We start from the raw sequence: 24,741 nt of genomic DNA, 5'->3' as shown, positions 1-24,741 counted from the left end.
GCTTTCACTGCAGCAGTTCTCAAGGTGATTGTGTGGTGTCCCCTGTTCCTCATGTCCCCTTTTTATCACATAGATGGCTGTGCTGTCTTCTTTTCCCTCATCTGAAGTACACCAGGACCAAGGAGGAAACAAATGATCATCTCGCTTCCCCAGGCCTATCGTTGCAGAAATCCTGTCGTCTTGGACATCGCTCAGAAGAACAGGCAAGATGTTTTTCTTCCCAACACTTCAGACCCTGCTCCTTTGATGCTGGGGTCTGACAAATTAGCAGTGGTTACAATGCAGAAGGCAGAGGAACAGGTAGGCGCTAAGGTTGGTATATTGGTTTTTGCAGCCCAAATTGCAGGACTCGAAAGATGACAGAGGAATAGGCTGAGAGATGCATGGTTTGTGTGACCAGGGGAGAGTCACTGTGAGAGAATTGAAGGGAATAATCCATCAAAGGCAGCCACTAACAGAAGCATGGAGGAAACCTGAGATCTTATTCAGAAAAGGGATAGCTCAGCCCACTGGAGTTTTGGAGTGGGGACGTTTCTCAGTGCTCTATGACTGCAGTGGCAATGACAAACCATTAGTAGCAAGCTTCCTTTTGCAGGCTTTTCATTTCCAACAGGAGTAGCATTGCCAAACAGGATCAGCTCTCCTCTTATTATCTGTGTAGTGCAAGTGGACAAAATGAAAAGGCCACCCATCTCAAAATTGGACAGAAAAAGAACCAGGTGTGGAGCCACCATTCACTACCTGCTGCTGGTCTCTCAGCAAGGAACAGGTATTTTTCTTCTTCTGCCTCTTAGTACTTCCCAGAACACATCAGAGGTGCTTTATCTGGATTGGGTAAGACCCCAGTCACAGAGCTTCCCAGCCACAAAACCTCCCAGCATCACTGCTTCTACCACCCAACAGTGCTGAGCTCTTGCTAGATGATCACAAGCCTCCTGAGGAGAGACTGAAATGAAAGGGCTGCTAATATTAAGGAGGAAACACATTGCTGGGAAATCCATTGAGAGGTGTCAGGTAGGGAGTGGGAACGGTGAAGTTCCTGTGGATTAGGGATGGAGGGGACATAGAGGATGGGGTCTTGCTGGTGCAGCCAGGAGCAGAGTCGGCTCAAAAATCCTTTACAGTGCAGGGAGGAGGGGAAGAGGTTTCCACACTTACTCTAGGACATCCCTGTTGAACTGCTTCTTGCTGTTGCCCAGGAACTCCCCAATCATCTGGCGGCTGAGGCCCTTCCGCTGGAGCAGGAAGTGTGCCACCCCAATGGGGGTATCTGGGATGAAGCCTCGGGAGATCAGGAACTGGATCCCTTTGTCTGGGTTTCTGAAAGAGAAGGTCAGAGACATACATGATGAGTTTCCACGATCTGTTTTAGGCATTATCGCCTCTGGCTCACTTCCTGGCTTGCAGCAATGCAGCCCTCAGTATGTGCATAGGCTCCTAAGAGTTCATGTGTGTGGCAGAATGGGACTGGTGTGGGCAAGAAGTGACTTGAGGGAGTCCCCTTCCAGTTGCTGCTGAAGACAAAAGGATGCCATGGGATGCTGTGTCAGTTGCAGTACCTGCTGTCACCTGGCAATCACAAGTGTCATCCTACTGCCACAAAGGATGCTGCTCAACAGGATCTTCTGTCATCAGTTTTCTTCAGAGTAAAAGACTCTGGTACCTTCCCTGCCCCCATGTGGTTTACTTAGGGTTCCTGTAAGGACACGATTAGATTGTGTCCTCCACACAGCACAGGAAATACAATGCAGCAAACAAATGCAACCCACAGTAGGCTGTCTCCAAGGACCAGGGTGAGAGCCCCTTGCTTTTAGGGGAGCTGGGACTGCATCTTTGGTAGGGCAGACAAAGTCAAAGGGAAAAATGTGGCTGTAAAGAGACTTAGGAGACATTGCTGCCACGGTCTATGGGCAAATGAGGCTCAAGACACAAAGAGGGATAACCGGAGGTGGGCACTTTTTCTATGGCAAAAAAAAATAAAATCTCTTTTCACATATTTTTAGTGCTCAGTGTTAGTGACACTTTCTGCCTTCTTCACCTAAGCCTGGTGCTGGCTGCCTGAACAGAAACCCCATGCTCAGATTTGGTTACCTCTTCCTCCACTTCCGCCACCCTTAGCTGTGTTGCTCTTCCCTTCTCTGTTGATTTATCCCCTCTGTGTGTGTGCATGGATGAGAGAAGGAACCTGGAGAATGTCTTATCGGAGCTGGGAAAAGACAGAGAGGTTTTCTCCCTCTGTGGCTGTGGGTGCCTCTCTGAGAACAGGACTGGTGATGAGTGGGCCTGACTGCAGCTCTTGGGGGGTAGTGCGTGTCTCAATAGGCACACGTTTGTATGCGTCTCTGTCCTGTACATACAGATTTCTTTTGCACCATACACATTCATTAGAGCCTGTGTGTCTGCATATTTTGGCTTCCTCCTCATGTCTCCTATAAGCACATATGGTTCTGTGTATCCTGGCAGTGGCTGTGAGCCTATGTAGTGGTGCGTGTCCTGCAGTACAGACATGAATGAGTGTGTATGTGTGTATCGTGTAGCGGGTTTTCTTCCTATGTTTCAGTCTGCCCTGCTGAAGGGTGTCATGCGCTCTTGCTGAAAGGAATTAGTGAAATCCCAGGAAGATTTCCACATTCCTTTGGTTCTATGAGCTGGTGAGTGGAGGAGGTGAGAGGGTAGCTTCTTCATGAAAGGATGCCATACTTTCTTCATTAACCCAAATTCAGCTATCTAGGTCAAGGCTCAAGGAGTGAGCTTGCTCAGGCAGTTTCCTGGGGTTAGGAAAGGAAAGGATGAGATCCCAGAGCATGTGAATGCATGATATGCACAGGCACAGACTGTGACACTGTCAGGTGGTAGAGGATGTGGGTGAGCAACATATGTCTAGCTATAAGGGAATCAGCACTTGGAATGGCCTGCTCCTTACAGGGGCTTCATGGCTATATAAAAAGTAGATGGGCTTGAAATAGTTCTGCTTACTCTGTAATGCCACAAAGAAAATATTCTGGGGAGCATGGAGTCCCTGGGGAGAGTGGCTGGGAGAACAAGCCAACCCATTACATGTATGAACAGGAGAGTTGCAAGATCTGATAATGAAAACCCTAGGCCTTCCTCAGGGAAAAGCAACAGTGCGCCTTTTGTATTATCACACAGATCTGGTTCACCTTTGAAGAGCACAGGCAAAGTTACCTAAGTGCAAAGGTCATATGGTCCGGACTGAAGTCAAGCTAAACAACGGAGATGCATAAAATGCACCTCCACCTGCACACTTGGGTATCTGGTAAGTGACTGTGCGGTGTTCACAGTATGGGGATGATCTCAGCTACCCTGGTGTGACTTCAAAGCCACTGGACTGACTTGGCATTCACTCCAGAGGAGCTGAGAGCTGAATACGGGCAGAAAAATGCAGCTCACATACTGGATGTGCATGGATGTGCAGATGGCACACACAGTGCAAGAGGATGTAGGCTGAAACAGTCCAGCTGTGACAGCCCTCCTGCACTGCCTATGCTGTAACTCAAACATACTTGCATACACTATCCTTCCACCAGCAGCAGCCTGTCATCAGTTTTTCTTGGGATTCAGTCCATTCTCCATAAAATCCTGATAAGCAGTGCAGCATCTCTGCCTCCTAACACCTGCAGAGGTATCCCATGTACTGCAGCATGCAGCCTTTACCCAGATGTACAGCAGCAAACTCTGCTTCCATCTCTCCTGAGCCTGGTGCCTGTTATTTTGTTTAATGCTGCAGGGGTGTTAAGCACCGCCAGCAAATGCTACGGGATTCCTCACGTCCTGCTGGCTTTCCCTATGCCCACGCAGCCAGCTGCCCACACACACTGAGTTATTACAGCAGCACTGCATAATGAAGCACTCTCCATTCCAGGGATTCCACCCCCTCACTGTGGAATGGAGACTGGGAAACTGCCACAGAAGCACAGCATCCATGCATTCCCAGGGGGCTGCTCCGAGCCAGAGAGCTGCTTTCTGAAAGCAGCAACTCAAGGAGACACAGGGCTGGATAGACTACGGCAGTGGTGATAGCAACTGCAGACTTCACCTCTTGGTCCAGAGGAGCAGTCAGAAAAAACGATGTGCACACATAGAGGCACGGTCTCAGCTCCATGCCCTATGGGTTGGTGCCCACATCACAAACCCTACAACAGTAAAATGGCTTCTTGCTAGAAACTGATAGGGAAATAACAACCAAATAACTGCAGAAAGCTGAATGGCCTTCCCAGCCCCTTGGATGGAGACGCACTGCAGTGTCACAAGGGGAGCCTTAAATCCCACTCAGAGAATAATAAAAACCAACCTTCACTCCCCAGAGCTAACAGGTCAGCTCCCTTCCTCCCTGTCCTCCGGTGTTTTTTCAAGACAACTGAGCCTTATAGGTTAATACACACTATTTCAGCAGTTAGTTTCAAGGGAGCAGGGGAGGCCTGACTAGGAAACTGTGTTTCAGAGATCCACAGTAAGTCTTGTAGCCCAAGGGACCTGCAAGATGCAGTGAACCCAGGTCACTGAATGAAGGAGGACAGCAGAGCTGCTTCCCCAGAGCAGACCTGGCGCTGAATGTGTGCCAGGCAGACTGGGGGAGGAGAAAAGGCCAGGAAAAAGCATTCTCATTCCCGCTTTACCTTCATATCAGTGCCCATGTCAACTGTGCAGGAACCAAAGGAAAACACATTGGCTGGAGGGACTCCTGCCAAGCGCGGCTGAGAATACTCAGGAGCAGAGACATAAACCCCATGTCCCCCTCCATCTATCCTAACGCAAACACTAGAACATATGTGTGGACCTGGAACTATCTCTATCATAATCAACCCCATCTGCATCTGGTGGGTACCTTCTTGAGTTCCAGCCTGCTTGTGTTCATCAGGCAAATCTGTGTGTGCCCAGAGCCTGACTTTGATAAACACACATGGACTCACCTGTTCACAACCTGAGCTCAGAGCTAGCAAAATGTCCTCAGTTCTGTAAGTCACAGAACTGTTTGCTCTAACATCACTTCAGCTCTGGGTGTGCTCTGAGCCCAGTCCTAAAAACCTCCATACTACATACATGTAATATGGAGGCTGTGGACTCCACATTCTTACCTCCTGGAGTCCACAACCTCCATTCTACATGTATATAAATCCTATGCATTGTCCCTTGTCTGTGTAAAACTTCTGCCTAGGACTGCATAACCTTTAGTCCTTGCTCTCATCAAAAGGCCCACACTAATGTGTGGCAGTACATTCTTCTAGTATGAGTGCATTACATCCCCAGCATCTTCATCAAGGGACTCAAATGGAAACCAAGACAGCATAAGATGAGTGTGAGATGATGAAGCAAAAACCAGCATTTCTCATGGCTTTCTTAGATGAGAACAGTCTCACTGAAAGGCAATGAGCAAATCTAAAGCTCCTTAGAGGAGCTCAGCTGCTTTCTGCTAATCCAAAATAGACTCTGTGTGACCCCTCCAGTTAAACTCTTCTTTGGACTGCTCTGCTTTTGCTTTTCCTAGGATATAAGTCTCAGATGTGTGAGACTGAGATGACTAAACCTGGTCTGTCCGGTGAAAATCTACCCAGATACCAAAATGAAAATGACAGCCAGAGCACTCGTAGTGGGCAAGCTGAGCTCAGTTCTACCTCTGTCTCTCTCTCTTTACTTGGAAATGCCCCATGTTAAGTAAGCAGGGCTGGGTTTACAGTACCACCTATGCTGGCTCCTTTGCAACAGAGTGGGGCAGAAGCCTAGATCCCAGGCTCAGCTGGTGGATGCCTAGTGGACAGCAACTGGGACTGAGGGTTCAGAACTCAGGGGAGCATGGGCAGTACTCATGGGGTTTGCTAATCTGTTGGGCAGAAGATCAGGACAGTACTTAATGAACTTAAGGAAAAAGCTGGATGAGCTAAACTATCTAGGCCAAGAGGCTGCCATCACATGTTCCTGTGAGGGGTGAAATAGGCTGGGAAACACAACAGAGGAAGAGTCACTTACATATTAAAGAGGTTGAGCCCAATGCGGTAGAGGCGCTTCCTCATGGTGTCAGTGGAAAGTGTGGGGGACTTGCAGCTAGCTGGGTTCTCGCAGTGGTACCTCGGGAGGCTGAGGATCATGGCCTGCAGTGCTTCTTTGGAGGACACCTCCGAGGCTGACTTGGCTGAAGTGGAGGTGCTGCTGCTGCTCAGCTGCTCTGAGTTGTCTGCATTCTCAGACTCAGAGCCTTTGCTTTGCCCTGTCTCGTTGCTAGCATCAAACTGGAGCTTCTGCACTGCCATCTGCCCAGGCTCAGCACTGCTGTCTCCCGTACCATTAGCACTGACATTCACCTCGGTGAAAGTGTGGCTGTTCTGGAGATCTGTGGACTCAGGTGGGCTCTCTGGGGCAGTGGGTGGTTCATTGGCTTCTCCTTCCCCTTCTCCTGGGCTTTCTTCAGCCTTGGTAGCTTGAGAGAGCCCAGCTTGGGCATTGTTGCTGAGGCAGTTTGCCATGGACACCGAGGTAGACGACGAGACAGAGATGTTCTTGTTGTCGATCTGGACTGTGACATCTCTAAAAGCCATCATGAGAGTGCTGCTGCTCTTGGGTAGAGTGTCTGGCAGGAGCCCTTCCTCCTTCTCCTTGTCCTGCAGCTCAGCTTCTAAATCTTGGTTTGGCTGCATGGAGCTAGCACTGAAGGTCTCCCTTATCTGGTATGAGCCCCCATCTTGCAGTGAACACATGGTCTTCAGGCTCCAAGTGCTGAGGGCATCATCAATAGACTTGGCCAGGGACTGAACTTGTTCTGTGAAGGAGTCCTCCAGCTCGGTCAGTGCCCCACTGATAGTGGCTGGCAAAGATGGGGACCTCACCAATGGGATGCCCACAAAGTTGTACCCCTCCACCAGGGCTTTCTCAGCGGAGAAGCTCTCCGAGTTCTGGACCCGGACTTTCCTCAGGGAGATGCGGCGTGGCATGCGGCTCTCTAGCAGCGAGTTGCGGATCTTCTCAAAGTTCTTGCTGAGCTGGTACTGCCGGAAAGCAGTTTGGATGGTGCAGGCTGCCCTGCGAGACACCAGGTGACCGCCGTACTTGTGCTCTAGCATTTCGATCTGGAAGACACAGAAACAGGAGATGTTATTCTTTTGCTAATTGACCTCTGATGGCTTTCTGTTACCCTGGTTCCTACACTGATGAGTCTGCAATGACTGTCAGAGGAACTTCTAACACAAATTAGCTTTCCCCTGCACTGCTGGAGCCCAGAGGTGCCCTTCTCTTGCTGACACACTTCTCATGGTCATTAGGGCAAGCTCATCACTGCAAATACAGTGTTCCATCAATGTGTCTTCCTGCTCTGCAGTGCTCTGGTGATGTCAAGCATCATCCCTTATCTCAGAGTGTTACTAATGCTCCTCCCCTCCTTAGTCACCTTAAGAAATACTCTCATGGAAAGGAGAAACCATACAGAAATAGGAATAAAAAGTTAATTTTTAAATTCAAAAAATGCTGGGTTGATCATAGGAGCTGGTGAGAAACATCAGCTTCCATAGAAGTCAATGAGAGCTGTGTTTGTTCACTGTCTTTTAAAAAGCACTCTGAATCCCAAAGTGTCTTCCTTTCTGATATCTGAGTTTTTCAGGTGTCAGCCAGCAGTGAAATAAAAACTACTCAAGAAAAGAAAGACTCTCGGTTCTGAAAGGTAAAAAATTCTGATTTTAAAGGTTGAGTCAAGATATTAAGAACAGGTAGAAGGAGGATTTATTTCTTCCTGAACAACAAGCACAGATGTAAATACGCACACACACACATAAATGGCATCTCAATAGGCTTCAACAAAGCACATATGAAGTGTAATTTCTCTTCCATAGTCTAGTGTTCATACTTCCTGGTAATCCCCTCACTCTTCCTCTGCAGCTGGCCCTTCACTAACATCCTACAGGATAATGTTAGATGACTTGGTTCCAGTGAGTGACTGATGGAGGACAAGTGGGACAGTGTGAAGATGATGGTGGATGATGTGATTGAAGAAAACATAAGGATGATCTTGAGCTACCTTCACTGAGGTTTTGACTGAACTATGAGCCAACCTCTATATTGTCACTTCACAGAGCAGAGCGAAGATGCAGACTGTAGTGTTTATATGTGTGTGTGTGTGCACATGTGGAAATCCAGAAGAAGGAGAAATGCAAGACTGGGAATGCTGGTAAAATCAGCCCTGAATTAACAGAGGATTCACTGTCTTTCATGTGGTGAGTATGAGCTCATTAGCAGATCCAAAGGGTGAGTCTTACTGACTGCATCCTTATCCCCAGACAAACACCACTTGCCCCTCACCATGTGTTGCTGGCCCGGTACTCACAGGATGAAGGACTGAACTCACAGAAGACCTGAGTTTAAGTGCAAACTGATTTTGTAGTCAAAGCAAGACTGAGGCATAAGCCTCAGCTCGCAGAGTCTTGTCATCTGCTTCCTTCTTGTTTTCCTTTTTTGTGATACTATGTAAGTTGCAGATAAAACCATCAGTGAGTGATCTAGGTACAAGAACGCCTGAAATCACAGCTGTAAAAAGTGTAAATCACCTCTGGCATCTTTCCAATGCTAACTCCTCTGGGGAAGACAATATGACCTTGGGAGATGACAGGAAGAGAGGAACAACATGACCCCAGGTGTTCTGTGACTGCACTGGTATCCTGGCTGTCGGAGTAAGTATTGCAGACCTTTCCCACTGAGATCCCATCACCCCAGGCAGCAACAGGTCTAGAGATCCTGCTGCACTGGATGGGAGACTGCCATTTCTGGAAGGGATTGGGCCTCGGGGTACATCCTGTCATAATTTCCTCTCTGGAAATGAAGAATGGACCCTTTGCCTGGGCTCGAATGTAAAGCTTCTGTTTTCTGTTTTCCTTGCCTTTCAATTCACATCCGTCCAAAGCAAGCATCAAGCCCAGCACTGAGACATACTAGCAATTTGCTTAGCAATGGGGTCAGCCACTGCAGTTGAAGAGACAGCTGACTTGGAGGTCTGCTGTCCTGGTTTCAGCTGGGATAGAGTTAATTTTCTTCCTCGTATCTTGTGCAGTGCTGTGTTTTGGCTTCAGTCTGAGAACAATGCTGATAAGACACTGGGGGTTGTTGCTAAGTTGCTTACTCTAAATCAAGAACTTTCCAGTTTCCTGTGTTCTGCCTATGAGGAGATGCACAAGAAGCCAGGAGGGAGCAGAGGCAGGACAGCTGACCCAAACTAGCCGAAGAGATATTCTATTCCATGGAACATCATGCTTAGCTGCTGATCGCTGCTCGGGGACAGGATGGGCATCGATCAGTGGGTGGTGAGCAATCGTATTGTGCATCACTTAGGTTTCCTAGCTTTTATTTCTCTCCTTCCTTCTCCTTTTCTTCTTCTTGTTCATCAGCATCACCATCATCATCATTTATTTATTTCTTTTATTAAAGTGTTCTTATCTGAGCCCACAGGTTTTACCTTTTCCCAGTTCTCCTCCCCATCTGACCAATGGAAGCAGGGAATGAGTGGCTGTGTGGTACTTAGTTGCCAGTTGGGGTTAAACCATGACATCTGCTTACCCCTAATTTAAAAAACATTGGCCTAATACTTGCCCTGCTGCCCTCCCGCCCTCTCAGAAAGATTTTGATGCAACAGCAAAGAGAAATACAGGGATAAAAAGAGATTCTGAGTAGCACGCAGGAGGGCTTTGCTGAGGTTCTTTGTCCTTCTTTCCAAAATGACCATCTTAAATCCTACCATAAAACCAGCATTCCTGCCACATCTCTTCAAGTTGGCCTCCCTTGAAAAAGACTGAGCTATTCCTTGGCCCTCCCCTTCAGGAGGAAGACTCATGCCGATAAGTGCAAATTAAACCAATAACCTACACAGGCCCAACCCAGATAGTTATTACTGACAACTGACCGTGAGCACTTAATCAATGGTCTGGTTAATGAAAACGTAGAGCTAATTGTGTTGGGAGGGAAAGAGGAACAAATGGGAGGGACAGATACAGCCATCTGAGAGACAGAATAATAGTAAAATGCAAAATAAGGCAGAAGCAAGAGCCTTACAAATATCTGAGGTTTCCAAGCAGGTGACAGCCATTCTGAAAACACGTGATTCATATGCACTGATCTTATTAGAGGCAAAGACAAGATGTCATTGCTGATCTAAAGTAAAAGGCCAGTTTATCTCATGCAAGGACAGTTCCCGAAAAAAGCAGACTTCCAATAATCACCAAGAGGAGAGATCCTTCTAAAAGTCTAACGGAATGGTGCAAGCTGTCAGCACCTTGATAAAACATCACCAGCTTTCTGCAGCCCATTATCTCAGTCCTCCCAAAGGGCTAAAACATCAAGGAGCAGAACAAGATGTAAAGTGACAGGATCCCCAACCTAGTCTGTTCTGCATCTCATACCATGTGTGCAAAGATGTGTTCTGCATGTGGTCCACTACCATCCAGACTCATCCAAAGCAAGGGGAGTCCTACAGTGTCTTGTGGCTGTGATGACAAGGACTGGGGACTGATCCAAAGGATGCTTGAGAAGACTGGCAAAGTCAGAAGCAGCAGCCCCACAGAGAACTTCCCTCCCCACTCTTCCTTGGTAGGAGTGGGTCTCTGTCTCACTCTTCTTGATGTAGCCCAGGCATTTACTGTTTACTGATGTCTGAGACATTCACATTTGCTATCAGGTCGAGCTAACTGACACTCCAGAGGAATTAAGGATTTCACAGTGCTGTGGCCTGTTTTCTTTCTCTTGAGAGGAGGAAAGGGCATCCATTAGCACCACAGCAGTCACAGGTAATGGAGATGTATGTCTGGCTTGCTGGAGGAACCTTCTCTTCCCATTTGAGAGGGGAGAAAGGCCAGACATGATTGGCCTTCTCTCACTCCTAATAAACCCTGTGAATCACAAGTAATTGCCTACTTAAAGCTACTCTTCTCTGGGGAATGATCTGACAGCTGGCGCCAAAGGAAGGGGAAAACAGAAGGGGGTCAGAGGGGTTTCAAAGAATAATTAGCTTAATACATTTCTGGGTCTCAACATGAACACTCAGTCTTGAGCAATTCAGGCCTTGTGGCTGAATTAGAAATGGCTGAGAAATATCCATTGCCATGGGGGACTGCACAGGAAGGGAGCTTTAACAAGGTCAGCCTAAGGCAAATCAAAGTGCCAGGCCTGGATATGGCCAAACCTTTGAGGTACACACCCCATGGCTTTGTTGCCTGTAGGCATAAATTCATAGATCTGCCAGGAGAGAATGGGTCTGATCTTATTCTCATTTAGCACTGGTTTTCCACCCAGGTTGCCACTGAGGATGGCAGCATGCCACCATGTTAGCAAGAAGAGGATCATGCTCAGTGACAGAATCTGAGTCACTCCAGTCAATGCATGCTTTGTAAAAAATAACAAAAAGACATCGAGAGCATACATGCTCTCTGTCACCCATTCTTAATGCCTCTGCCTTCCACCAACCTTTCACAATGCAAAGACATTGCTATAAGAGTCACGTGTTAATGGGACATTTTCCTTCATCCATGGTATATCTACCATGCTTCAGCACAGCAGAAGAGTATGCACGGCTGAAAGTGTCCTCCTCTTTCCTGTGATCCCCGACAGTACAATAGAATCTCAACACAGGGGAACTTTAGAACTTGATTTTCCTTTCCAGCTTCCCAGCATAGTGCACTTCTGCTCTACACACCGTTACATGCTTTGTTTCATGGGATAGAGAGCAACTAGAGCCATGACCCCACTCACCAGCCATCTAGTGTGATGATCTGAAACTCCAAGCCCTGCAGAGGAGTCTATAGGCTACTTTCCTTCCTTACCAGCACTCATTCATCTCCTGAAAGGTAAATGTGACTTCAACTGCACTTTGAGACTAAAAATGTCTCCTTCCACCTGCTTTTTGTACTGTAAATTCTATGAATGTATTACAGTCTGTGCTATGACTAGGAAACTACTGGGACAGTGCTTGAGGGTCCTAGCACTTTTCACTCCCTGAAAATCTCTCCTTCCAGAGGTGGAGGCAATCCCCTGAGGACATCCATCAGGCTGGAGCAGAACGCACCCTATAAGCCCCCTTTGCTTTGAGAAAAGTGGTTTCACTTAGGAGATAGGCTACGTCCCTGCAAGGTCAGTATTGCAAGGCACCAGAATTTAATGAATGAGCAGCTAACATGTGTCTCTGTCTCACATGCATCCAGGGCAGGTCTGGCCTCTGCTGCAAGAACAGTGATAGGACAACATGACCTTAATGCTAAAATAACACAGGACAGACAGTCCCCAGGACAAATCAGAGCAGCTCTAGGACACTGAGGAAGCTAAGCCCAGATATAGCAGCCAAGGTCTGGCCCACACTGGAGACATGTCACATTGGGTTGTGAGGCCAGCTAACTGGTCTCTCTCGTTTCTTTTCCTTGTGTGAAGCAAGAATTCTGTATGAATTGAGTATGTAGCATTTTGAGAAAGATGGAGCTAAAGAGCCAACGTCTCTTTTCTGCTCAGGAATTTATTGGTCCATTGATCTGACATGTATGTTTAGGGACAGCAGCAATGCCTTGAGGGAAGTGGCTGAGAGATGTCCCTAAAGCAACAGCTAGCAGCTTCTTCTGTGGGAACCTCATTAGCTGAGACCCTTCATTTGCAATAGCACAGCTCCCACTGAATTCTCCAACTGAACGTAATCTGGACACTGCCACTAGTATTTGCTTGTCCTCCTCATCTCACATACCAGAGATGCCATCCAAAGGAAAAGTCAGAACAATTCTTTGGGTTTTGTTTTGCACAACAGCTCTCCTGGGCTGTAGTCTGCAGAGAAGTGGGTGTAGGGCGCATGTTCCACCTCATTGTTTTTGAATGAGGAGGCCAGCTGCTATTAGCCCCTGTCTTGCAGTCCCCTGCTGAGGAGATGCAGTTAGAGATGGGTACACTTGTGATCTGGAGCTAGGCTGTAGCCTCAGGCACAGGAAGTAAGGCTTGCAGCTTTGAGAATTTAATCACTTTCAGCCTGGTAAACTTGCCTGTCTCTTCAGCATCCATCACTGGATTGAAGGCAATAATGGTAGCACTACCCAAACAATCGTGGTAGACACTGTGCAGGACACTCACTAAATAAATCCCTCTACCTCTGTAAACTCACGCTTTAAAGAGACTAAAGCAGAAGTGCCCTGGGGTCTGCTGAGCATGATCCAAGAAGAAAAGACAGCTCTTGGAGACCTCTCCCATGAAGGAGGACTTTTGGGACCAGTTTCTGGGAGCCCTACAGGCACTGTTTGCTTGTGAGCCAGACAGTATCTGGATGCTGCAGCTCTTGACTGCCTGCAACTCATCTCTAAGCCTCCAGTGACAATGGAGTATCTGTGTCCATGCTGGACCACAGAACCCAGGCACTGGGGAGCACAGCCCAGCAGGTTTGGGTGAAAGGGTGTTGCGGTCAGAATGGGGAAGCTACTTCCTCCATCAGCCCCATGGAGCTAAAGGGCCAGGCCTGCTCAGGTGAACGAAAGGCTAAGGTATTTGCTGAAAGATGTCCCACCACAGTGTGAATGCAATCCCACCCATCCCGTCCCCTTTTCCCACAGCCTGAGGAGGAAGCCCCTGTACCTGTTTATTCTTTAGGTCAAGGGAGAGCTCATAATCGGAGGCAGCTGCATGGGAACACGAGGCCGTCCCTTTGCTGCGCTGCACTCTCACTGGGGAACCCGTGTGGTGGAGGCTCGCCTTCTGCACCAGAGGGGAACACCCCGCTGCCTGCTCTTCTTGGAGCTCCGCATGCTGGGCTTTTAGCGTCTGGGTGTCGGACCTGCCTTCCTGGCCACTCTGTCTGCCGGCCTCCTTCGGATCCTCCGTTTCACACCCGGCTTTCTTGATTGTGGAACCGCTGGGATCGTCACTGTGAACAAAATGCAACGTTTCGCTTGGTTTATTTGGTTTTATTATATTGTATGTATGATTATGCTTATTGCTGCTTGCTATACTCAGTCACTGAGCTGCATTCTAAATGTCAGGGGAGCCTGAGCTGTGAGGGGTCTCTCTCAGTGATGGATCAGGACTTTAGGTTGATGCAGCCAAAGCTCTGATCCCCCTCTCCCTAACAGCAGGCTCCAGTCCTGCGCACACAGTCCTGAGACTCCTGGAGCTGCCCAGTGCTGCCCTTGGAGGTGGTGACACAGCCTACGGACACCTCTCCTGCTCTCTGTAGCAGCCAGCACCCCTGTGCCCTTGCTGCCTATTGCTCAGCATCTCCCTGTGCATCCCAGAGCTCCATCTGGCATGGAGCCTGGATCCCAAGGATCCAGTTTTGCCCTGGAATTTCTAAGGGCATGTGGGAAATGGGGCAGAGGCAGCTGAATGTTGCAGAGTTTCCAGAGGAACTCTTGGAGAGCTGAGAGTATAGAGGTTAACAGAGCCAGCCAGCCCTGAGGTCCTGACTCTTTAAAGCATGTCTACAATACAGCCATAGTAGGCTGCAGAGCTTCCAAGACATTTCTTTCTGACCCACAGGTTGCCGAACCCCTGAGATCTTGTGCAGAAAGGAAAACCACTTTTTCTCCTCTCAGCCACAGCAGTAATTGTGTGAAACCAGGGCCTGACAACAGTCTTTCCTAAGAGAGCTGACATGCTGCTACAGGCAGCATGGGATTAGCATACATCTGATCCACTGAAGTGCTGAGAAAGTCTGTCCTTAACCTCTCTTCCCAAATATTCTCCAAAATCACCCGATTTCAAACAAGGTTTTGGTATTCTGGGGGCCTGTTTGAAGCATCGGAGTGTGTGCTTGTTGTTACGTTAGTCTCCTTCCAGTGGCCACAGAGGAATAACTTAGGATTTCCAGCAGTGTGCAGGCCAGTCTGCATGGATACAGCTCCACTGTTTTCCAGGGGAGGAGTGTTTAGCTGAGAGCAACATCTACTTTGGAAATAATTACTACAGAACCACTGAAGCCAAGGATGTGTACTGCCTCCTGTATTTAAACACCATTCAATTATTTAATTCACTTCTGAATCATATTTCCTTCTCTTGGATTTGCTGCACATGTGACCAGTTCTGCTATCATCTAGATAACAAATCATTTTATGATTGGTGTTGATGTCAGCACAAAATCAGGGAAATTAGATATGATTTTCTGTAGTACCCAAATTACTTTGGAGCATTTAAGTCTCATTTTCAAAAGTGCTGTAAGCACTTAAGAGCCCAAGTCTTCTAACTGTAAATAGACTTTGGCTCCTAAGATTCAGAGCACTTTTGCGTACTTACTAGTACTTTAAAATGAAATTTATTCTCTCCAGTGGTAGCTCTTCTGTTGAGCAGATTCAACAACCAAATTTAGAACTATTCCCACAGTTTCCAGAAGGGCTGTAAGTCTGCTGACCCAAAGACAGTACCACAACTTCAGAACTAAGAAAGACGAAGTATTTAAAGGCAAAAAGTTTCTTCTTTTATACACACACGCGTAGTCACCAGTTAAGACTTCAAAAGTAAATTCACAGAAGAAACCAGTCTCATACATAAACGTTATATAACCAACTTTGTCAAAGCATATTAAAATGACATATCTGCATGCTCATCAATCAGGAAATACCACCATTAAAATGAGGCATAAACCTGTCCTTTTCTGTTGTACATCACATAAATTCTTTCCTTGTTCTATTCCTGATACTATAAAATTGAATACTCTTTTTCCAGAGATGTACATGTAAAGAATGTACTCATTTTTAACTCCTGTTCTATGTCCATCCACATTGCAGGAAACATTAACAAAAGCCTTTTCCCCTGCAGTTCACATTGTGCCATTTTTATTGGCAGTCTCTGTTCTATCCATTCTCATTTTAACTTTTATTCTCAGCTCAAGGGATGACCAGGTGACACAGATTTCCATCATGTTTTCATTGAAGTGAATGCCAAAAGCCTCACAAGTGTTTCATGGGAACTGGAATGTGCCCTGCAAAGCAATTTCAGCTAGGTGCATAAGCTCTGATTCAGCAAGACACATACCCCAAATTGCTCTGCTGAGTCAAGGCCACAGTGCACACAGACTTTCTTTAAGGCAGATCAGGGTCTGAGATAGTAGACTAGAGAGCTAGAGAGCTGACTTCCCTTGGAACATGAATGGGCTCTAAATGCCAGCAAATATTCCTTCATGTGATGATGATGATGATGATGATATCCTTCTTTGGATATGCTCCAAACACTTGCACATATGCTTAACTATTTTTCTGAGGGCCTCCACTGACTGCTCATGGTAGAATGTGAAGTGTGTGCGTAAGAGTTTGCAGCTTTCAGTACTCATCACTCTGTAAGGCTGTACATCACTCCTAGTGCATGCTACCTATTTGGCTTTCTGTCACACACAATTTAAAGTTCGAGCGAGTAACATTCATAGTGACAGGATAGCCTGGATGCTCTGTTAATGTAGAAGAAAAACCAGCAGGCTTTGTCGAATAACAGAACATCCCAGGCTGGGAGGGAAGGCTGGAGGTCTCTATTTCAACTCCCTGCTCAAAGCAGGGCCATTTTCAGACAGATAAGGTTGATCTCAAGGCAACCTTTGAGTATGTCTGGACATGAAGATTCCCTGGAAACTGGCTCTCTGGAAAGCCTTGTCAAGGTCCTTAGTGCACTACTAGACCTTAATGGCCTGACTGGCCTCACCTGGGGCACCCCAAATATCCCCTGCACAGTTTCCTCTTTTCAGCCCAGCCCGGAGCACTCAGCTCCTGCCCCAACAACACTGTAAGCTTACTGGTCTCCAGCTCTACCACAGGCTTCCCCTTTCCATGGCCATGGACCAACTTGATCTGGCCGCTGGTTCCACAGCTTGACCTTGGACCTGCCTCATCGCCAAGGACCTACCCATTGATGTCTAGGCTTTGTCTGACCCTAAGTATCCTCACTGGACCAGATTCTTAGCCCAGCCAATGAGGCAGAGGCTGTTGGACCAACCCAAATTGCTCAGAAGCCCCCTTTGGCCTCATTAGGCGTTTAGATTATTCCTGAAGGCACAGGATGGTCCTAAGACTGCAAGCACCAAGTGCACATTCAGTCACAGATGCGTGAGAAGCACCACCAAGCTCAGTGCTCCCACTTGCAGTGAGTACTGAAGCTCCTAAAGAGACTGTGCTCGGGATAACGACATACACTAACCACATGTATGTACAGTGTAACCTTGCCTTCCCCCTCTGAGCCCAATGAATACACCAATAACAAATGCATTGAGCTTATGTGTGGAATTTTCTGAGGGTCAAAACTCGGTCAAATCAAAAACAGATTCTACTGAAGCACTCAAAGACATTTTTCAGCTAGATGTCTTTAGGCTAAATATAAACTTTTTAACCCCCCTGCTTGTTTGGCTGTTGTGCTGTTCAGAAAGCGATAGAAAATACTCTGGCTGAAGTGAGAATAGTTTCTACATGTTCCTTTGTGAGAAAAATAAATGGCTGAACCACTTCTACATAGTAGGAAAAAAGAAATCTCCAAAAATGAAAGACAAACCTACTTCACCTTTGGGCAAGAGATCAAACCTGGGAAATTCCATCTTCAGCTGGCAAGCTTTAGTGACTTATAAGCAATAGAAAAAAGGAGCAAAGACAGAGTGTGCTTAGCAGCCTGAATGTTGGCATTACAGCTCTATGGTTCCACTTACCACCCTGTATTCCTCATTGGTTTACTCGATCTTGAACCTGTTTCTGAGGAAATGTCGTGGGAAGACCTATTCTCTGCCGTTGAGTAGCTGCTGAAGCTTCCATATGGCAGACAAAACACGCTGCTAGAGATTGAAACTGATGCGGCAGTGAAATAGAGGGTAAAACCTTAATGATCCTGATTTTTTACCTCTGTCCTGAGTGGCACAGATTAGCACTGGCAGAGCACAGTTTTTGTTAGCAAGTGATGCCTCAGGAGCTATTGTAACTATGGGGATCCACTTACTTTCCCTTGGCCGGAGAGCCAAACTCCCTGGCCATAGGATGAAGGAAGGGAATGGAACTATTGCACATTCTATTTCTTGGATGAGAAAATTTTTCAGACCGCTTGTAATAATTAGAAGTCCCCTGCAGACTCTAAGGTATGTATCCCAATGTCTTGGCCAAACTCCAACTAGGTTCATTTAGTTCTGCATCCCAGCATTCCCCCTGCAGTTTCAGCTGTAATCAGTGTTCTTCACTTGCTGTCCTAAAGTATCATATACCACCACCCTTCATAGTTTTTACAGCTACTCTTGCTTGATAAATGAAGCAATTTTTTGCTAGTCATGCAATCAGGTAGGGAAGGTTTGTAATGTCTTTGACTTCTGTTTGATTGAAAGTTGTAATGCTAATGTAAATCACAATCAGATAGAAACAAAGACTACAAATTCAGCTGTTCTGTTTCATCCTAGACATTCATTCCTACATGAATTTTATGACCCATAGTAACAAGCTTAGTTATTATTACAGATTTCACCTGCTGTACAAAGCATCTCTCAAGTTTCAGATATCTCCTGCTACTTTTGCATTGCTGACTTGTATATGCCTTCTGCAGACAGAAACTAGTTTTGTTAACAAAGACGGTGACTGCAGTCTGACTGAGGGCTTATATGAAACACTATAGCTAGTCTAGCATTTCAAAACACGGATATCAGGGTTCTGGGCTGAATCCTAGTATTTGTTTCAAGAAAGCATGATGGTGAAAAAGCTCTCACCGTCTTTTGAGGCAATTCAGCTGGGCACCCATAAGTACGTGTAAGCAGGACTTCTGATATTTAGCTTCTATTTGCAAATTTCTCAAGAAGAATTTCTATAAGGAGTACACTGAGGGAAGGATGCAGAGATGACAGAGGAAAAAGGGTTTTTTATGACTTCCTTTTTTCTCCCTTCCTGGTATTTTGGAAACCTGAAGCCCAAATCAGTGATAATTACATTACCAAACCAGAGAAGCCCATCTGCCCATTCCTAGCAGTATCAGCTCCCCATGATGAGCTGTTGTATCGTACTCTGTCATGGGACAGATCTGACTGGTCTTCAGTTCCTACAGCATCAGGATGGTGCATTTCCTTGCATACACCCCACCATCTCCTTCCTGCTGGAAAGACACATTTCCACTTTGGCAAGGATCTGTGCTTCTAACTGCTAGCTGTGGAGCTGAACCATGGTTATCTGTTGGATCTTGACTGTCAGGCTTAGACATTCCCATACCTGATGACTTGAGAAAGAACATGCAGCCCCTTCCCCCAAATATTTCAAGACAATTTCAAGCTAGACCAGAAGGCAGGAACACAGAAGTTGGATGCTCCAGACATTACATTCCATTGCACCGCTGCCAAATACCAGAATCCGTTCATGGTCTTATGAGTAATTTTCAGAGCTCTCAGAAAGGTGCTTACAGAGTAGCTGAGTGACTAAATGGGGCTCTAGGGTCAGGAGAGCTACTCTTCTCAAGGACAATCATGCTAGTCCTGTAAGAAATTAAAACTGAGCTTTCTCACTGATCTCCCCAGAGCTACACAACTCCCATGTGGTCAAGACACAAAACTCATCTCTTTGTTTCTTCTCTTCTTACAGACTGAAAATTGCTGCAGATGAATAAGGGCAATAGCAGAATAACAAAAATAGCAATGGCTCTTCTGGACTTGGACAGCAGTGTTTTCTCAAGAAGTCACTCAAGAAGAGTGACACTCAGTGTCACTCAAGAAGAGGATGCTCAGATGCCCTGTTGGCAGGTATAGTGGTTATGCAAAAAGATCTAGCTAATTGTATAGGGGGAAGCTGTGGGTGTGAGGTGTTACAAAAGTACTACAGTGGCTGATCTCACCTCCTGTTTGTGTCCCTGTGTCACTCCAGAAGACCACATTGCTGTTTCTCGTGTATAACTTACCAAACAATTTCTTCATGGTATTCAAGGTCAGGGTGCAGGACTGTGACCTGTAACTGAGGCAAAGACTACACGGACTAGTTGTGAAGGACTGCGAAAATTTATGAACCCATTTCACAGAGCTCCTTATGAGGGTCAGTTGGTTATTGTATATACGCTGCTCTAAAGTGCTGTATTACCATGGCCTGAAAGCCATACAAGACTTCAAAGCTTCAGGGATGTTAGAATAAAAAACCCTTACGAAGTGCCATAGGGAGAATTAGAACAAGAGGTCACTAGCTAATGCCAAGATAACGGAGTTCAGACCCCAGGTCTGCAAGAACCTATGCTCCCTCTGTCTTAAGACATCTTAGCATTTCCCCTGTCCTCTCTCCTTCCCCAGCTCAGAAAATAAATAAATAAATCAATCAATTGCTGAGTTAGCAGGGTCCAAAGTGCCTTTTCAGTTTATTTCATTTCAATGCTCCCTGAGGACACCCATAACATATGGCGAATGGGTTGATCAGAATTCAATGCGAAAAATGGCTGAGACAGGCTTGGTAATATATTAGGGGATCTTTTCAAGGTTCAGCGATTTCTGACATGCTGGGGGCCTGAGTGCTAAAGAATTGCTTCTGATTTGCTTTTAAGTTCAGGTTTTAAGGAAACTTGGAGGCAATGCTCTCTGGAAGCATGCTGAAAATGATGGAAGGCAGAAGCCTATCCTGCCAGAGAGGCAGGGAACTTGGAACTTGATCTTGGCAAATCATCCCCTGCCAGCCAAGCTGCAGCTTTCCCAGACAGTCTCCCCGACACAGACAAATATAGGAACAAGATTCTGATTTTGTCTACATTCACGTAACACCTTGCAAAGCAGTGGCATCAAGCCATCTTCTCACACTAGTTTTACCCAAGAGGAATTAATGATAATTAGCCAAGCTTATTACCCATCCCAGAATGTATTACTTGTTTCATGAAAAGGCTGGCACACACACCTGCAAAATAGATTTGACAGCACAGTACGGTAAATATACTGGAAATGAATTAAATTTTACATCCTTTAGCACAGACCGAACCGGGCAATATCTTTTCAACATTGCTGAAAGTGGCTTTGGTGAGATGTATATTAAGCAGACAGAAAATGTAATAACACTAGCTAATACCTCATGTCCTACAGCATTCAACATGCAAAAGTCAGGGCTTTGATTTCAGATTTGGTATTTAAACATGATCCCTATGTGCCGTGTAATTCCCACATTGTTGTGATGTTGTGCCTTTTGCTACAGAACAGCACTACGGGAGCTAACTTTACTCATGCTTGCATGTGTCAGGCTCTCTGTGGCTAACTTCAGCCAGCTGAGGACCAGGACCTCTGTTTTTTCATGGAGACAGACAGGTTCCTCCAGAGGGTGGCTTGGAATGCCTAAGGCAGCTCCCACTGTAGGAGAAATGGTGTTTGTGGTGCAATGCTGGCTGTGCTGTGTAGTGTGGCTGTCACAAAGGTTTTTTCTTATAGTTCCTATGTGTGCCTAAGTGGCATCTCAGAATGACACTCAGGCCACCCTCTATTCTCCTCCCTTCCCAGCCATGCCTCCTGCTGCAGGAGCACAGAGCTCTGTTTAGGAAGTACATCCCATTTCTCAGCTGCCCATCACACCTCAGTGCTTGAAGCCCCGGGCTGGTTGCCATGCTGTCTCTGCAGGTTAGACTAAGAGGAGGTCCCACAGCCTGTCACTGCAGGGGAAGTTACTTCTGGCTGTGTCAACAGAGCACCTATGCTTAACACGGAGGTGTGAAAAGAACCAAGTAGACAGTGAAGGCATAGTGGGACCCTGCTCATCAGGGTTTAATTACTGTTACCTTAACCCCAGATCTCTTTTGCCTCTGCAATGTTTAGCAAACAAGACCTTTTAGGGAAGGAAAAAACAGATGGCATCCTGCATTAGTGTAACTGCCCTCTCAGCACCCCGGGAAAGAGAAACTTGGCTTCTCAGCAGCAGTCTTTCTGCCATTTCGACTCAGATCTCTTGGCTCCTCACCCCTGAGGCAGGTTTGGACATCACCAAATTCGCTGACAAAAGCCTGCCTGTGCAATCATGCAGAAGATAAGATAGAATTTCACTGCTAAAATGAGATGAATTCAGGGCTGGGAGGCAGCAAAGCCTCTATGAGGCAAGGAAACCTTGCAATATCCCTTCAGCCTATTGCTCTCCTATTCCAGCTGCCTGTGAAGTGGGTGAGGGACACAACTCTTGGCAATGATAGACCTAAGCAAGGGCTTCTGTTCTTTTTCTACCTGTTGTGACAGACTCTAGGGCAGACTGCAACCCTCGGTTCCTTCCCAAGGGACTGGGGTAATTGATTTCTGAAGGCAGTGATTGAGCCACTTCACAGGAAGATCTTCGTGTAACCCAGATAAGTTTTGCTTCTGTTCTCAAGTATCTTGGCTATGTTGTCTCTTGAGATCACTGCAGCCCAGTAGAAGGCCACTGCTTGTGTCAAACCAAGAAGGAAGCCTGGTCCTCCTCAACATGAAGAGTAACACAGCCTCAAATCACCATCCTCAATACAGACAGGCCAAACACTATTCACCAGCTTTAGGAAATCAGGTATGATTCGGATTTTAACTTTGCCAGTGTGTTCAGATCTCGGATGAACCAAGATAGAAAACCAAGACAGAAACAGCATGGTTAGCATTCCTTCCTCCTTTCCCTCCGTTCAGTGACCACCCCCACAGCCTTATGCACCCTCTCCCTGAGCTATATAGCCATTCACAGAGCCCACACAGAGTGGCCTGAGCAGCCATACAAGTGTGCTCCTCTTCAGCATCTCAGACTCTTCCATTCTTCCCAGAGTGTATGAAAGCCTGCCAGGGCCACATTGAGAAGAAGGAATTCTGGAGCACAGATGTGCTTTTCCAAAAGGAGAGCTTATTGTATTTCAGCCCAGAGCCTGCCCCAATGGGGTGGTCAGAAGATGAACCTGCATAGGAATGAGTTAGTGCTGCAGAGCACAAAAAAAAAGACAAAAGACCTTTGGATTGACATCACACTACAAGAAAATGTGTAATAAAAAGCCAGAGCCTCATTGCTGTCACTGCTAAAGAATGTTGGCCTGAGCAGGAATATTCCAACCAAGTGACCCACTCCCTTATCTCCTTTTCGTATGTTCATATGTTCATACTGGTTTTTATGTTCTTACTTTTCCTGCTCCTTCTCTCCTGTTATCCTTCTTTGTATAGCACGTTTGCAACCCATTTTCCTTGCAGTAGTCATGTTATCTTTGTTGGGGACAATTTGACTCCCTTTATTTCTCATTGGCTCTTTTTTCCATCTCTTTGCCTTCTCTGTTTTCTGCCTTGTAAGCCATCAACAAGTGTGTGGACAGAATGTCCACAGAAGCCACGTGTCAAGTTCAACAGAATACACCTCAGTGTACAAAAGATCTGGAATGACCCAATTTTGGTGGTGGGTGCATCTTGACAGATGCAGATCAAGTCTGATGATTTCAGTAGAGGATTAAAATGAAAGGTGTGAGCTTCACCATAGTCCATCTGCTACCACTTTATCAACTGTCTGTGCCTGTTTTCCAGTGCTAGATACAGGACTACTTCCAAAGCTGGCATAGCCTCTTCTCATGTGTCTCTGTGGTGTTATCACACAGAAAACACAGGATACAGCAGGTGTTTCATGTTGCATTCTGCTGGTATCAGGAAGTGGTCATGTTATGGGCAGGGAATTCTTTGCTATATAGGAGAGAGAACATGAAGACCATCTCCAAGCCATGAGTGAATCGCCTAGTATTAAAGCAACTAATTCATCTTAATAACTGTTGCAAGTGGCTCTCACAGCTGTAAAGTTGGCTATGATTGATTCTTTTTTACTGACATTACCACTGCTGTGGCCCAAGAAATGGCAAATGCTATCACGTGTGGGAGAAAAGCACCTGAATCCAAGTCCAAATTGCTCTAGGGCAGGACCCATATAAGCAAACTGGGTAGAAGGAAGAACTGGAAGAACACGTGGCCAGGCAATGGCTGGATACAGCTTCAGGCTCTCATCAGTGTCTAATGAGTATCTTTACATTCAAAAGAGGATACTTCAGATGGGATTTCTTTGGCCTCTCTCTCCTGCCATCTTCTTCCTTCCTGAAGAAAGGTGTTGACAAAGGCAATTTATGCCATCCAGAGGGACCCTGACACTTGTGAGGTGGGCTGATGCCAACCTTATGAAGTTTAACCATGCCAAGTGCAAGGTCCTACACCTGGGTCGGAGCAATCCCAGGCACAGCTACAGGTTGGGCAGAGAAGAGATTCAGAGCAGCCCTGCAGAGAAGGACTTGGGGGTGTTGGTCGATGAAAAAATGAACATGAGCTGGCTTCAGTGTGCGCTCGCAGCCCAGAAAGCCAACTGTATCCTGGGCTGCATCAAGAGGAGCGTGACCAGCAGGTCGAAGGAGGTGATCCTGCCCCTCTACTCTGCTCTCGTGAGACCTCACTTGGAGTATTGTGTGCAGTTCTGGTGTCCTCAACATAAAAAGGACATGGAACTGTTGGAACAAGTCCAGAGGAGGGCCACGAGGATGATCAGGGGACTGGAGCACCTCCCGTATGAAGACAGGCTGAGAAAGTTGGGGCTGTTCAGCCTGGAGAAGAGAAGGCTGCGTGGAGACCTCATAGCAGCCTTCTAGTATCTGAAGGGGGCCTACAAGGATGCTGGGGATGGGCTATTTACTAGGGACTGTAGTGATAGGACACAAGGGGTAACGGGTTCAAACTTAAATAGGAGAAGCTTAGATTGGATATAAAGAGGAAGTTCTTTACTGTGAGGGTGGTGAGGCACTGGAATGGGTTGCCCAGGGAAGTTGTGAATGCTCCATCCCTGGCAGTGTTCAAGGCCAGATTGGACAAAGCCTTGGGTGACATGGTTTAGTGTGAGG

The 24,741-nt window shown here is 46.6% G+C and overlaps 1 protein-coding gene across 1 annotated transcript in view; it reads right to left on the bottom strand.

Moving 5' to 3' along the window:
* The window catches only part of IQSEC3 (IQ motif and Sec7 domain ArfGEF 3), a gene marked incomplete at its 5' end in the record, with an annotated part of 102,163 nt that overhangs the window by 22,249 nt on the left and 55,173 nt on the right, over positions 1–24,741 (bottom strand). Inside the window, 3 exons of the mRNA XM_080634561.1 lie at positions 1,159–1,320; positions 5,986–7,079; positions 13,582–13,870. Coding sequence (XP_080490687.1) covers positions 1,159–1,320; positions 5,986–7,079; positions 13,582–13,870 — 1,545 coding nt within the window. The remainder of the gene's footprint in view (positions 1–1,158; positions 1,321–5,985; positions 7,080–13,581; positions 13,871–24,741) is intronic.

The sequence above is a fragment of the Psittacula echo genome (assembly GCF_963264785.1).
Source record: "Psittacula echo genome assembly, chromosome: 1".
NCBI lineage: Eukaryota > Metazoa > Chordata > Aves > Psittaciformes > Psittacidae > Psittacula > Psittacula echo.
Note: the sequence above shows the minus strand (reverse complement) of the source record. Positions and strands in the feature narration are given on the sequence as shown.